Here is a 13,044-nt window from a genome sequence, read left to right on the forward strand (position 1 = left end):
CGGCCCGCGGCCGACTGAGGCGCTCCGGGGCTGGGCCGGCCGGGCACAATGCGGCGGCACGGCGCATGCGCCACCTGTCAGCGCGGCGCCGCCCCCGGGCCGCGGCGGAGGTTTAACCCCTGCCGTGCCGGAGTGGGGGGGGGGGGGGGGCAGGCCCCGGGCTGCTGAGGTGGGGGGGGAGCCGCAGCTCCGCCTGGCGGCTGCCTCGGTTGGGCTGTGGGAGCTCTGTCAGGGACAGAAAGGGGATGAAGTTTTTCTTTATACGTCAGTGGGCAACTACAAGTACCGCAGAGCGAGTCCGATACGCGTACGGGAGGTTTTAGGCATGAAAATGTCCCCAGAAATGAGGTGGGCTCTGAGGCAAAGGGCCAGACTCTGTCAGGTGTCATCCCTTCGGTTTCAGGCTGGTGCTGCCAAATTTGTGGGGAGATTTGCCACTGTGATCGAAAATTGCCTTGGGCATCTAGCAAAAACACTACAGACGACAAACAGAAGGCATTCTGAATATAAACGAGAACAAATTCCTTGTCAGAAATGTCTGTTAGCCCATTGTTAGCCCATTTGAAGCACTCAGTCCATATTATTCTTATTTGCTCCTCAGGTTGACGGGACTGTAAGGGACTCAGACTCATTCAGAACTCTGCACACCACAAGACCCACGTAAGTAGCTCTTCAGGCTCTGCCCCCAGTGCCCTGCAGTCAAAATAATTAGCTGGGAGGCTCTGCGCACCCTGGAAGCTGGGCTTTTGCCACAATGAAAAAGTCAGGCTGGCTAATGAGGCGTTTTGCCTCCTAGTGGACAAGAGAGGATGAAGGGCATGCTCAGGAAGCGGGACTAAAATTGAGCATCGAGAGTGAATTGCACAGCAAGCCAGAATCCTGGATGTGAAAGAGTCCAAAAGGAACCCCGGTGGGATTCCAGCACATGGGGAGAATAAGCAAAAAGCATGGGTAAACAAAGAGTCATTGTCCTGCCTCATACAACCATCATGTTTTTATTTTGAAACACAATATTTATGGAAAGTGTGCTAGCAGTGAACTCTGATTTATGGCACAAAGGTCAAGAAAATGCCTTCCGGATCCCTTTTAAGTTAATATCCCCCATGTTCTAAATATTCTACAACCTCCCAATAAAACAAGATCTTTTTCTAAGCAGCCTTTTTTGGTCCCTCCCTCCCATTTATTTATTAAACACCTTATCTTTTCTGTGGGGAAATGTGCCAGGCAGATGTGTCTTTGGTGTGTCTGTACAGTAGAAATGGATTGGCAAAGGCTACTCCAAATACGGACATCCTTTTGCGTTTGTAGATAAAGGATCTTCTCTGTAAGTTTTGGGAGCAAAAGGTGCACTCTGTGTTTGAGAGGTGCACATACATGGTGAAAGCGTGTATGACTTTTTTCACATTTTCAAATAATACAGCTAGACCAGTAAGACATCCACTCACATACAGTCATGGTTCTCCTAGCTATGTTTTTCTGTCTGATTTATTTTCTCTGAAACTGACAAAGTGGTTTGCCTCCTGGCACAGCGCTTCTTCCTTTCAGCTAAAAATGATCCTGCATCACTTTGTAGGCCCTTTGCAGAAGGTTTGGGGAACATACAAGGTCCAAGATTTTTCTTCTCAATCATATGACAAGAATCTTAATGCTATTCACCTTTCTCTAAAGGATGATATCTACTTTATTGGTTTGTTCTCAGCAAATGGATTCCTGCAAATACAGGGCTGCTTCAAGGCACGTAGCTCGTGTTCTGTTTAGATGTGTCTGCATTGGTACAGGGTATAGGTGGAGGACTGCAAGTTGCCAGAGTATTCCTGCAAATCCCTCACCTGGGATTGGTGTTTCATTCTGGATTTTGAGAAATAGTAATGCAGGGATTACTATCAGTAAATGATTATTTAAACCAGCTTCCAAAATAGACTCTAGTGTAATATTCAGATATTCTATAGCTTTTCCAGGTATTTGAACAGTGAACACTTCTAAAATATATTTACCACAAGTAAATAATGGAGTTGCTATCTACAGTTAGCTAAAGGTTGAACATATCAGTTATTAACTACAATAATCACAGATCGCAATGGTTCCTTGAGCTATTAGAAAGGTATAATTTGTATATGCAATGTTTTGTAGCAGGAGAATTTAAATGTGAAGGAGGCGGTTGGCTACAAGCAGATGCATTCTGATTGAAAAGAGCGATTAGAGGGCAGCCTGTGGTCACAGCATCACGGCTGGTACATAAAGGAGACTGGAAGCCTGTGGCCAAGTTCTCCCCTGTGCTATAAGCACTGTGGTCAGCACCTGGACCTCTAGCCCAGTGTTATCATCTGAAGGATGTGAAGCTACACACTGTCTGTCTTTGTATGCATTTCTGAAACTGTCTATTTTCTTTCTTTAATGTACTGCAAACATTTCTCTGGCTAACGCAACTTATTATTACTACGTGTCAGGGCTTTTATTGCGTAATCTTGGCATCAGCTGCAACAGGCAACAGAATGCTTCCAAAATGTATCTTAAACAGAAAAACAACAAAAAAAATGATAGAAGAGGCAATTCCAGCAAAACATCTGTGATGACATATTCAGTCCATTATTTTGTCAACAGTGCAAGTATTTGATGGCATAATAAAAGGATACACTTTGCTTAGCAAAAACATTACGAGATAGCAGCCAAGTTAAATAGGGTGCGATTAAAGGTTTGCTTAACCCACAGGATTCCATTTCCAGAAAAATAAAAACAGAACCACTCACATCCCTCCTTCCAAATTCTATTTGCATGCACTTGTCAGGAGGTTAAAAAAAAATCGTTGTAAGAAAAGGGAGAGTATTTTTTAATTGGTGTTCCATACCATCAAAAAATGCACAGTTCAATTTAAAGCTTCATTTTAAATAATTCCTGTGCATCAATTTTCTGCTTCATTTTATTGACATAATCAATGCTATATTTCAACACACCTTGGAAATAGACTGCAATAAGCATATTTCCTTCTTTTGTTCAAATCATAGTAGCAAAGGAATTATAATATATTACAGTATTTTCCACGCTAAATTTGATATTTTATTATTTTTTTTTGTGCTTTGTTTCTTTTCTACAAGCAACTACTGAATTCAAAAATCAAGTCAGTGTTGTAGTGTCTGCAGTTGCAGGCTTGGTATTCCAGTGATATTTGAGAGTGTCCAGAAGAAACATTTTTTCAGTGAGACGCTTAGCACAGATGGCCAAAGGTGTCTGTAGAAATTACAGCCATACAAATGTTTCTGAAGTACGCACAGGTGGACAGAGGAAAATAAATGTTGCTGAGTACAAACACCAGGGATTTCTGTAGTGGAAAAGAAAGTATAAAAAGAAAATAAAAAATTGAGGCTTTTGACTGTCCTCTAAAGTACAATTGTTATTGTCATTTATGAGCAAATTCCCTCCTGGGTAAAGAGCCTGTACACAGCATGTGTACTTTCTAGCTTCCATGGCAGGTTTTAGGAACAAAACTACGTATATATTTTTTAAGTGCAGCTTAGGTATTTTAGTAAGTTCATGTTGGGACAATGGGTGCATGTCACTTACAGCTATTTCCAATTCCAGAGGGTTTTACAAATTGAATAATATTTACTTTAGTTTTGTGGGTTCTGTATCAAGTATTGAATGACTTGGTGAAAATAAGAGAGAATGACATTTTGGATTCGGAAATTAAAACTCTAGTTCCCGAACTGGAGAAGAAATGTGACTCTGACAGTAACTGCATCAGATTTTGGGGATTAAATCTCCTCATTATGTTTTGTAACATGTTCAGCTGCCTATAAAATGGAGACTAATAGTCTTACTAGAGGATAGGGACGTAGGAACAGTGCAGCTGTTCCAATGACGATACCATGAAGTCACAGCTCAGAGTTTTCATGCTGGTAGATAATCCAAAGATCAAGCTTCTTCCAATGTAAAACACAGCAAAAGAAATAGCATTAGATAAACCTCATTTCCTGGCAGAAGTTGCCATTAATTTCTCTGTTGGAAATCCTGCATAACATGAATGAAATCACTGAACAGACACCTGATTACGTGGGTACATATAAAAGTGTGCAGAATGGCTGTTCCTAGATGTTATTTTCTCTTCCTTTCTCCTTCCCCTGTGTTGCATATTCTTCATGAATATAAAAGAAATTATTAAAGGTGATTCATAAAATTCCTTTAGATTCTGGTTTAAAAGCAGTCTAACAAAATGGCATTATAAACTTCCCCCTTATTGGTGCTGTACATGACTTTCCCACTAGGCTGCTTCAAAGTGGTACAGTTCTTTACAAAAGGAGAACCTGAAAAAGGTCCGTTTAAATTGAGTTTGTACTTCATGTGTTTGTTTTTTTTTTTTTTTCTCTCTTAGATTCTCCCATCTGGTTAATACCATCCTCAGTTTAGCTCGTAAGGGACTTTCAACAGTTTTGGATTTGAACCTGAAGGTAAACCTTCTGTCACTGTGCACCTGTGGATTCCCTCTGATTAGTGGTGCCCTTAATATTGCCTGTTGCTATTCTTAGTCTTTATTTTATTTTATTTTCAGTCATGTGACACAATGAGCTAAGTTCAGTACAGAAGAGTGTGTTGGCCTGCCAAAGCCAAAAGACAACCTACGGCAATTCCGAGTCGTGGATGAGACATAGCAACCTTTGGGATTATTGCTTAGCAACTGCAAACACAGAAAGGAGTAAAACTCACAGCCTGGCTCCGCAGCAGGTCTGAGAAATCCCTAATTCACTTTAAGATTTTTAATGCCTGGGAACAGATGGGCATATATTAAATTCCTATTCATTTGCAAAGCCACTCTGAAAGCAGGAGGAATAAGATCTATTTTGATACCTGCTCCAAAGGTAAGAAAAGCAGTTCTTTAGAGTGTCAGAAAGCAAAGAAAGTCTTTGTTTAATTTTAATTTTAATTGAAAAGAAGATCAGATGTGAAAAGGGTATCAGGCTCCTTGTGATTGGTGTGGTAAACATGCTCTGTGAAGAACTTCAGGGAAAGGCAAAACTATTCCTGAGCCATAGAGAGTCAAAGACATTGGACTCTGGTTTTGAAAGGACTTTGGAACTCCAACATCTCCAAAATATTTTCCTAGACAAATTTTAGTCTTTCCTGGCCCTATCCCACCCATCAGAATGCTCTAACAGAATAACAATGAAACCATAAAAATCTTATTTATGAGCAGATTTGTTTTTTTGTACAGAAGATGGAGAGATAATCGTTTTGTACCTGCAGGGTTTACAGCAAGAATATTTCTCTCATAGAAAAGGAGCCAGGAAAGTGGCATCCTACTAAATAATGAAAAGCTCATCTTGCCTTCAGCTTGAACAAAGACTTACAGGAAACTTAATATCACATTTCAAATTTCCTGGGTGCTCCTAAAGCTTGTGTCTGTGCACTGTGCTTACTTTTATTTGGACAATCAAGCCTCTACTTGGGAATGTCATAGAACTTGAGAGCTTTATATTTTATGGGCCAAATTCTCAACTGATGTAAATCAGCATTGAAATTTATGAGCTGAAGTTGTCTTACACAAACTGGAAGTTTGTCCCTGCAATCATTGATAAATTCCAAGTTTTAGACCCTGATTCTAGCACCCCTTTGTTGTTTATTTTAACAGTTATGTGCTGTGGGTATGCTTTTCCATACCCTCGTAGCCTGATTTATCTGGTCCACATGAAAGTAGTTGTCATAGTTCTGCGTGCCCTGCTTCCACTCCTGGAGATATGCCAATCCCATGGAATTAAGACAGAGCAGTAGCACTTAGGTTTTTCTGTTGTTCAGAGACAGAGGCACTTCATAAACATATGCTAATCCTCAAAATCTTCCTAACAAATAGTTCAGAGCAGTGTAGAAAATATGTTCATCATCATTCAGAATAAGCCACCTCCTAATGCAGAGTGCAATTGTCACCGTAACATTGCACAGAAATTGCAGAATGGTTTCACAAAGGATGTTCAAAAATAACACGAGTATTTGAATCTGCAAGAATAGTTTATTTAGGCACAAAAGAAAAAAAAAAAAAAAGTTGATTTGGAATGTGACCAGAACGTTTGTTTAACAGTCTGCTTTGAACCGAAAAGAGTCTGGTTTTAAAGCTGATTGAAACTCACCTAAGCAAGGAACAATTTGACAGGGTTGACAGGTTTCTTTTTCTACCATTATAAATCTAAACTGCACAGTTCATGTCCTTCAGTGGCAAAACCAGCCACCATTGTTACAACACTGAGTCACGCAGGCAGCTTGATCCATAAATCCATCTCACTTCCCAACAGGTTATGCTTATTACAAACAAATTAGCAGAAGATGCCAACAATCCCATCTAGAAAACAGAAATTCAGTGCTGTAAAGCATCCTACCTATCCGAGCAATATTTGGATTCAAACAATGGTTATGAACCAGAAGATCATTGTACTAGCAATTACATTTGTGTTTCTGGAGGGCTTTAGTTCACATTTATGCAGTCCCTAGAAGGCTAAGTTCTCTACAGAACAGCTACAAATGCTTAAATATGAATAGCAGAATATAGTGAAAGTGATGTTATTTCTATGGATACTGGAAGGCCTTAGTGAAAAGCACTTTTAAGTAAGAGCTGCAAAAGAATAGCATGGCAGCAAGTTCAGAGCAGAGTTTCATCTTTGATTTGGAAGGGCTTTAGTCAGGCTCTATTAATGTCACCAATCCCTTGCTGTTGTTTAGCACTGAGCTGTTTTTTTTCACAGCATGCTGGTGATTTTTCATGCAGTAAATCAAGTGGGTTCTGCTCACATTCTGCTCCATTACATCCGTGTAAGTTCCACTGTAGTTGCAGACAGTTATGTATGGAGATATACAGCAACAGTTTTTCAATTGTGCCTTGTGAGCAATTCTGTTTTTTCCTGGTATTTCACAGTATTCATATTTTGAGAAGAGAACAGTGTAGTCTGGGAAACTAAAGGGAGATCTCAGCAACTCTCTGTAGGTCTTTTACAGAATAATCTACAAATTATGTGTTTGTGAACAGTTTAGTTTCAGGGTGATAGTGCAGTTTCCCTTTCTGTAGGAACTCTGCTGACCCATATATTTGTGTCCTGTTACATTAACAAAATATCCAGAAGAAAAGCAGTTGCAAAAGTTGAAATTGAGTAGTCTATGGTACAGGCTTCCTCAGGATTTTTCACAGCTGCAGAAACCACAAAGAGTAAGTGGTAATTGAGCAGAGCAGAAGGTGGTGTGGAGATAGAGAAATCTTGCTCCCAGGTATCTGATATTTTCCCAGGCTTGCTTCCTCTGTCTCATATCCACTGGAGCTCCTCGCAACACGGAAAGGGCCCTAAACAGAAATAATTATATTAGGGGCAATTGGAATCCACCGGTGTGAACCAGGGGACAAGACTTCTAAGCACTGTTCACCACTTGGTTTCTGACTCTCTAAGTGACCTGGAATTAATCACTTCTCTACCGTGTCTTTTTTTTTTTTTCTCCCATTAAAGAGGATCCCAGTTATGTAGTTGCTCTGTCTCCAAGGAGTGTTGTGATACATAATTAATCTTTATAAATCATTTACTAATCTTTGAAGTAAAGGGGCTGTACTTGTTTAAGAGTACAAAGCAGCAGTAAGAGAATAAAATAGGCACATAGAAAAGGAATACTGGTTAATTCCTAGCTATAAACTTTCTTCCTGTGTCATCTGCTAGGCCACTGCTGCATTTTTTGGCATTATATAACATACTTCTTTTGTTCTTTATCACAGTCATTGACAAATGGCTGCTCAGCCGGAAGAAGCAGCTCAAACTGCAGGTCTAAACCATCCCAGCCTTGTAGGTAAGAATATGACTGCCACAGAAATGAAGAGAAATCAAGAGAGTGATGAGCTGCCATGTCGTAGTAATTGTGCTCCGTGGAAAGAGTGCTTTTATGAAAAGGTACAGCAGAGGTCTCTGAATCTGCAGGAAAAAAAGGTGAAGATGATTCAGGCACAAAAGGCAGAAGAAGAAAAGGTAAAAAAGAGAGAGCCCTGCGACTGGCTGTGCAAAGAGTGGTTCAGTGATGAGAAGGAGTCACTGGATACTCGCACCTATTTGCTTGACAAACTCCTACCTACATTAATCCCAGGAGTGGAAAAGCTGTTAATGCAAGTGGAAAGAAAGAACGTGCTTGTACCAGACAAAGAACCAACCAAATTTGACCCCATTACTTTTCTTGGAGAATATCTGATGAGACATAACCCTCAGTATGATATTTCTACAAAGCCAGGCCCCTACCTGAGAGGAATGAAGATGGTCACAGAGGAGCTGAAAACTGAAATGGCAGATACAGCACCAGAGAGGTGAGAGAGTTGAAAGTGTGGCTGGTGACAAGATTAGAGCTGGGTCCTGGTCTCTGTTTTACAAAAGGCATGGCATGGCTGCAGTCTGGCTGGCAAAGTGTCAAACAAAATGAACTTTGTGCAGCACAGTGCCAGAGATGGTAATTGCCTCCTTCTTAAAACTTGAGAAGCAGGGCAATCACCAGAATGCCACACACAATGAAACAGGAGTCATTCTTGTTTAAGGCTATATTCTGCCCTTCATGAGTGTATAATTCCAATTTAGACCCTATCTTAATTACATATGTGAAATGCAAACTACTTGCAAACCAGTCTGGGTTAGCAACAGGAGCTCTTTAGGTGTGGCGTTGGTATCAAAGGTCTAAGGACTCTTCACACTGTTTCCTCCATATTCTTCCAAACTTAATAAAGGTGACCTCTTTTTCTCCTTCAAGGTGATTTTTTTTTGACCAAACCAAGGGCAATATTGTCACATGGCAAGGTAGCTGGCACGTGATAGGAACTCTCATAGGGTTTTTACTTCAGGTTCTCATTTCAGATCCTTTTTCCCCTTTAAAGGAGAAAGTGTTCTGTATTTTATTATGTTGCTTACTTGTGGGGTGTAGTCTAGGCTGCTTGGTTTAGTATAATATTAATGGATATTTAAAGAGGGTTGTATGGCATCTTACAATATGCTCACGTTAAAATGTGAGTGCATCAGGTGAACAATACTGCTGTCATTTAAATTGCTTTATTCAGAAAAATCTAGAAGTGAACATTTGTATTTGTAGAATACCCAGAGATGATTGTAAATGATATCAGAGTTACTCATGGCTACCAGGTCACTCTCTGGCTGTGTCTGCAGTGTGACGACTCCTTTACGAATGGCTGTCTGGTCCATTTGCATGAATACCACATACAGCTTGAAAATTGGTTTCAGGGTTTCAGTGTGAGGAATTAGGGAAGTAAAATGTTGATGTGACTTATTCATAGACTCTAAATGAAGATAATTGATGTTCCCAGTATTATAATGAATCACAGAATCACTCAGGTTGGAAAAGGGCCTCTAAGATCATCTGGTCCAACCTTTAACCTAGTACTGACAAGTCCACCACTAAACCATGCTACTAAGTTCTACATCTGCACATTTCTTGAAGACCTCCAGGGTTGGTGACTCAACCACTCTCCTAGGCAGCCTATTCCAATGCCTCACAACCCTTTCAGTAAAGAAAATTCTCCTAATATCCAACCTAAACCTCCACTGGAGCAACCTGAGGCCATTTCCCCTCGTCTTATCCCATAGGTTATAAAAGAGTATGTTAAATATCTCTCTCCACCTCTGAGTTTGTCTCCCTACATTTCTAGTCCACATCAGTTATAGCTCATAGGAATATGTCCTGTATGAATTCAACTAAAGCAGTTTGGTAAGTGAATTTTGTGCAGTCACTTACCCCTTTTTTCCCCACAGATATAAGTAAATATTACCGACCGGTCATGGTCAGTATGAGCTAGCCCAGCTTTTTGTCTTTTCTTCATAAACAGACATACAACAGCATAACCAGAACTGGTAAAAGATTTTCAAAAGATTTTTGTTTGTTTGTTAGATTGTGAATCAGAGCTTATTTCTGGACAGGTTGGATTTTCCTATAGAATACAAAGTGTTGGCTACCCGTGACATGTCTTGGCTTATCTTGTTAAGCTCATGTTGGCATTTGGAGACAGGTTCTCTGTAGCTATGGAAGCTCCAGAACTGCTGCACAGGAATCGTCTTTCAAGGGTTCGACAAATCAGTCTCTTCGCAGGCAGTGCTGCCAAGGGGGTTTATGTAGCCATAGCTGTAGTAGGGTTGGCATATCAGCTGGTAGTAGCATCGTGGGATTTGCATTCTCAGTAGCTCGGGATTTGCATATTTGTGATGGCTGTGTTGTGGAATTTGCATAGGATTTTCGAACTAGAGCAGCGCAGAGGATCTTACTGACTCCATGTAGTCCTGAGACTCCTAACGAGAGTCACTGGCTTTCCAAACAGAAAGAAAATGTTAGAGAGAAATGCCAGTCTGGGCTCAAAATCTCTCACATAAGCACCAGAAAAATGAAGAGGGAAATTCTGGCCCCAGTGAAACTCCTGGAAGCCTTGGCATTACCTTCAGCAAAGGCAGGATTTCACCGCAGATTCATATTTAAAGCTTACCAATCCTTCCTCAGGCTTCCTCCAGTCTCTCCTTAACTACAACCCGAGTGGGAGACAAGAAATGAGGGAGAACAGATGGGAGAAATTCCTGATCTAAATAGATTGATACCTGAAGCAGAGACTTTATTTTGTCCAGGGCTGGTAGTCCTTCAGTCTGAGTCACCCATCCTTGTGTGGGAGTTAGGCGGCTGTCTTCCTGAAGGAACATGTTTCGTTCTGCAGTGAGGAGTTACCCTCACTGCAGAAATTTCATTGAACATTGTTCTCTGCCAGTGAAGTGCTTGTGTGAAATTGTACTTAGGCGCTGAGACAAACGCATGCTGATGCAATTTTGTTGGTAAATGAAGTGAGGCAAAATTAGGCACCTCTGTGCCTGCTAAAATTGAGAGAAAATTGAAAGACATCTATACAATGGATGATTAATGCCGTTATAAATGTTTGCAAGCACTGATGGTAAAATTTATCACTGTTGAAACCACATAAACTAGAAGAGCTGTACAAATCATTTTCCCTTAAATGTCAATTGTATACTCTACAAGGCACTTTTTCCACATGCACATATCTGATACTCAAAAGTTATTTCTTTAGATTCACAGTTACGCTAGATTTCAGGAGATTTTATATGTCAGGATATAAATATTTTCATCTCGGAGCTGCCCTCTGAAAACACAGATCACTAGTCTCTAGTGCAATAACAACACTAGTAATTTTGTGCCCCAAATATCAAGTACAGTTTTGGAGAAAAAGTCTGCTTTTGCTAAAGGACAAGAGTTTCAGTAAGTTATTTCCTTTCCTTTTGTTCTTCAGGAGAGGTTTCATCTAGCTTACTAAAGCTGGTTTATGTTGGTATTGTTCTAAGTCATCTGCCTATGTCCTACAGGCTGGCCAGGATGAAGGCTGAGGCAAAGACCAAACGTAAGGAAAGGGAACAGGTGGAAAATATGAAGTCTGAGCAGAAAGAGATGAGAAAGGAGGCGCTGGCAATTCAATTCAAAGAGTGGACAGTGGATATCAGTGGCAGAATACCAGTTGCACTGGTAACTAGGGTTGATCTTGTTAACACTGCTATAGTTGTTCCTGACAGGAGGAAAAGGAAATCTGGGCAGTCTGGCCTGGAATGGCAGCAATGGAGCAGAAGGGTGGGTAACGGCTCTGATATCCCTTGGGATCAGGGTGCAGGTCGGTGTCTAGCACACCCTCACCAAGCTGAGCACGTGGAAGGCTTGCAGTGTGTTCTCCACAGAGGTTTGTGTGGGAGGCTAAATGGATTGTGAAGTACTTGGACACTCCCGAGGTTGCTGGATACCTACCTTATCTCTGGATGTCCCTCTGTGCAGCTGGCTATCCTTCAGAATCCCCTTAAAAGACCTGGGGCAGCCAGTCTTGCTCACCTGTGGCCCCAGTTAAATCTCCTTTCTAGCCCCAAGACTCATAGAAATTGGCAGTGCATCTTCCTTAAAAGTCACACAAGTCCCCTAGGAAGTTGTCCTATGGTTACATAGAGCATGTCATAGACAAAGTCTACATTTAACAGGACCTACTTGTTTGTGGTAAGAAGTGTGATTGCCCCACATGACTGGTTATTCAGCACGATTTACTTTAGTATTTGTCTGCATGAAGCAGGCCTTTGACTACTACCTTGATTTGTAGATTCAGAGTGCACTGAGGTCTTTCCTGGATGTCGTTGCTTCTGCTCCCATGGATGTGAGAGAAGGTAATTTTTTGATGTGTCTTTCTTCTTTAGTTTTATTTCTGTGACCTGAATTCTAATGGAAACTGAGCAAACAATGAATGAATTTGATAATTGACGAAGGATCTGTAAGGGTAGTTACACCAGGTAGTATATTAATCACAAATCTTGAGACAGATTGGAAAGAGACTGAACCATTCCATGAAATAGCACATCTTGTCTAGCCATTCCCTTTGCCAGTCCAAGGCATGCCAGTCCCAGCACAAGGGCTTCTGTATCAAAGCACTCAGCACAGAAGGGATTTCCATAAATCCTGTCCACATTATAGCTCACACTTGACCTCTTTGAATAATGATAACTGGATGGATAAAGCCAGGCACAGTGAAGTGGCAACATTCAACCTGCTGCCAGCCCTTTACATAGATAGCATGTAATGATCATCAATAATAACAAATCTGCCTTTGCTGGGAGATGGGATAATAATCAGGGCACTTCCAGAGGGTATTTCTGCTTGCTGCTGAAGTAACCTCTGTGTAGAGCTTGCCCTTGCTCAGGCCTTTCTGTATTACAGATTTGTCCCGCTGAGTAGTCATCCCGTGTTGGTAGCACATCATGTAGGTAGCCAAACAGAGCCTTTACACTGCTGGTGTGGTGGCTGTGGTCCTGGAGTTCTTGAGTATGAACAGTTCCTGGGGTGTGAAACTCGTATGGAAGTTTCTGTCTGGGTGCTTGCTCCACAGATTCTGGAGATGCTTCATGTCAGATTTCACTAATGTGCTGCTCCATTTCTCAGTTAATTTAATTTAGTAGCATTCAATATACGTTAATGGAACATTAAGCTTTGTTTTGTAGTTTGGTAGAGATATTGTACAGTTTA

General features: G+C 41.0%; 1 protein-coding gene across 1 annotated transcript in view; it reads left to right on the forward strand.

Moving 5' to 3' along the window:
- The first annotated feature begins 256 nt into the window (after positions 1-256).
- Positions 257-13,044, forward strand: part of EFCAB5 (EF-hand calcium binding domain 5) — a 38,224-nt gene continuing 25,436 nt past the window's right edge. Inside the window, 6 exon segments of the mRNA XM_084299453.1 lie at positions 257-660; positions 4,367-4,442; positions 4,544-4,716; positions 7,733-8,308; positions 11,358-11,514; positions 12,128-12,191. Coding sequence (XP_084155579.1) covers positions 7,743-8,308; positions 11,358-11,514; positions 12,128-12,191 — 787 coding nt within the window. The 5' untranslated portion in view covers positions 257-660; positions 4,367-4,442; positions 4,544-4,716; positions 7,733-7,742.

This window comes from Netta rufina (assembly GCF_964035555.1).
Source record: "Netta rufina genome assembly, chromosome: 21".
NCBI classification, from domain to species: Eukaryota; Metazoa; Chordata; class Aves; order Anseriformes; family Anatidae; genus Netta; species Netta rufina.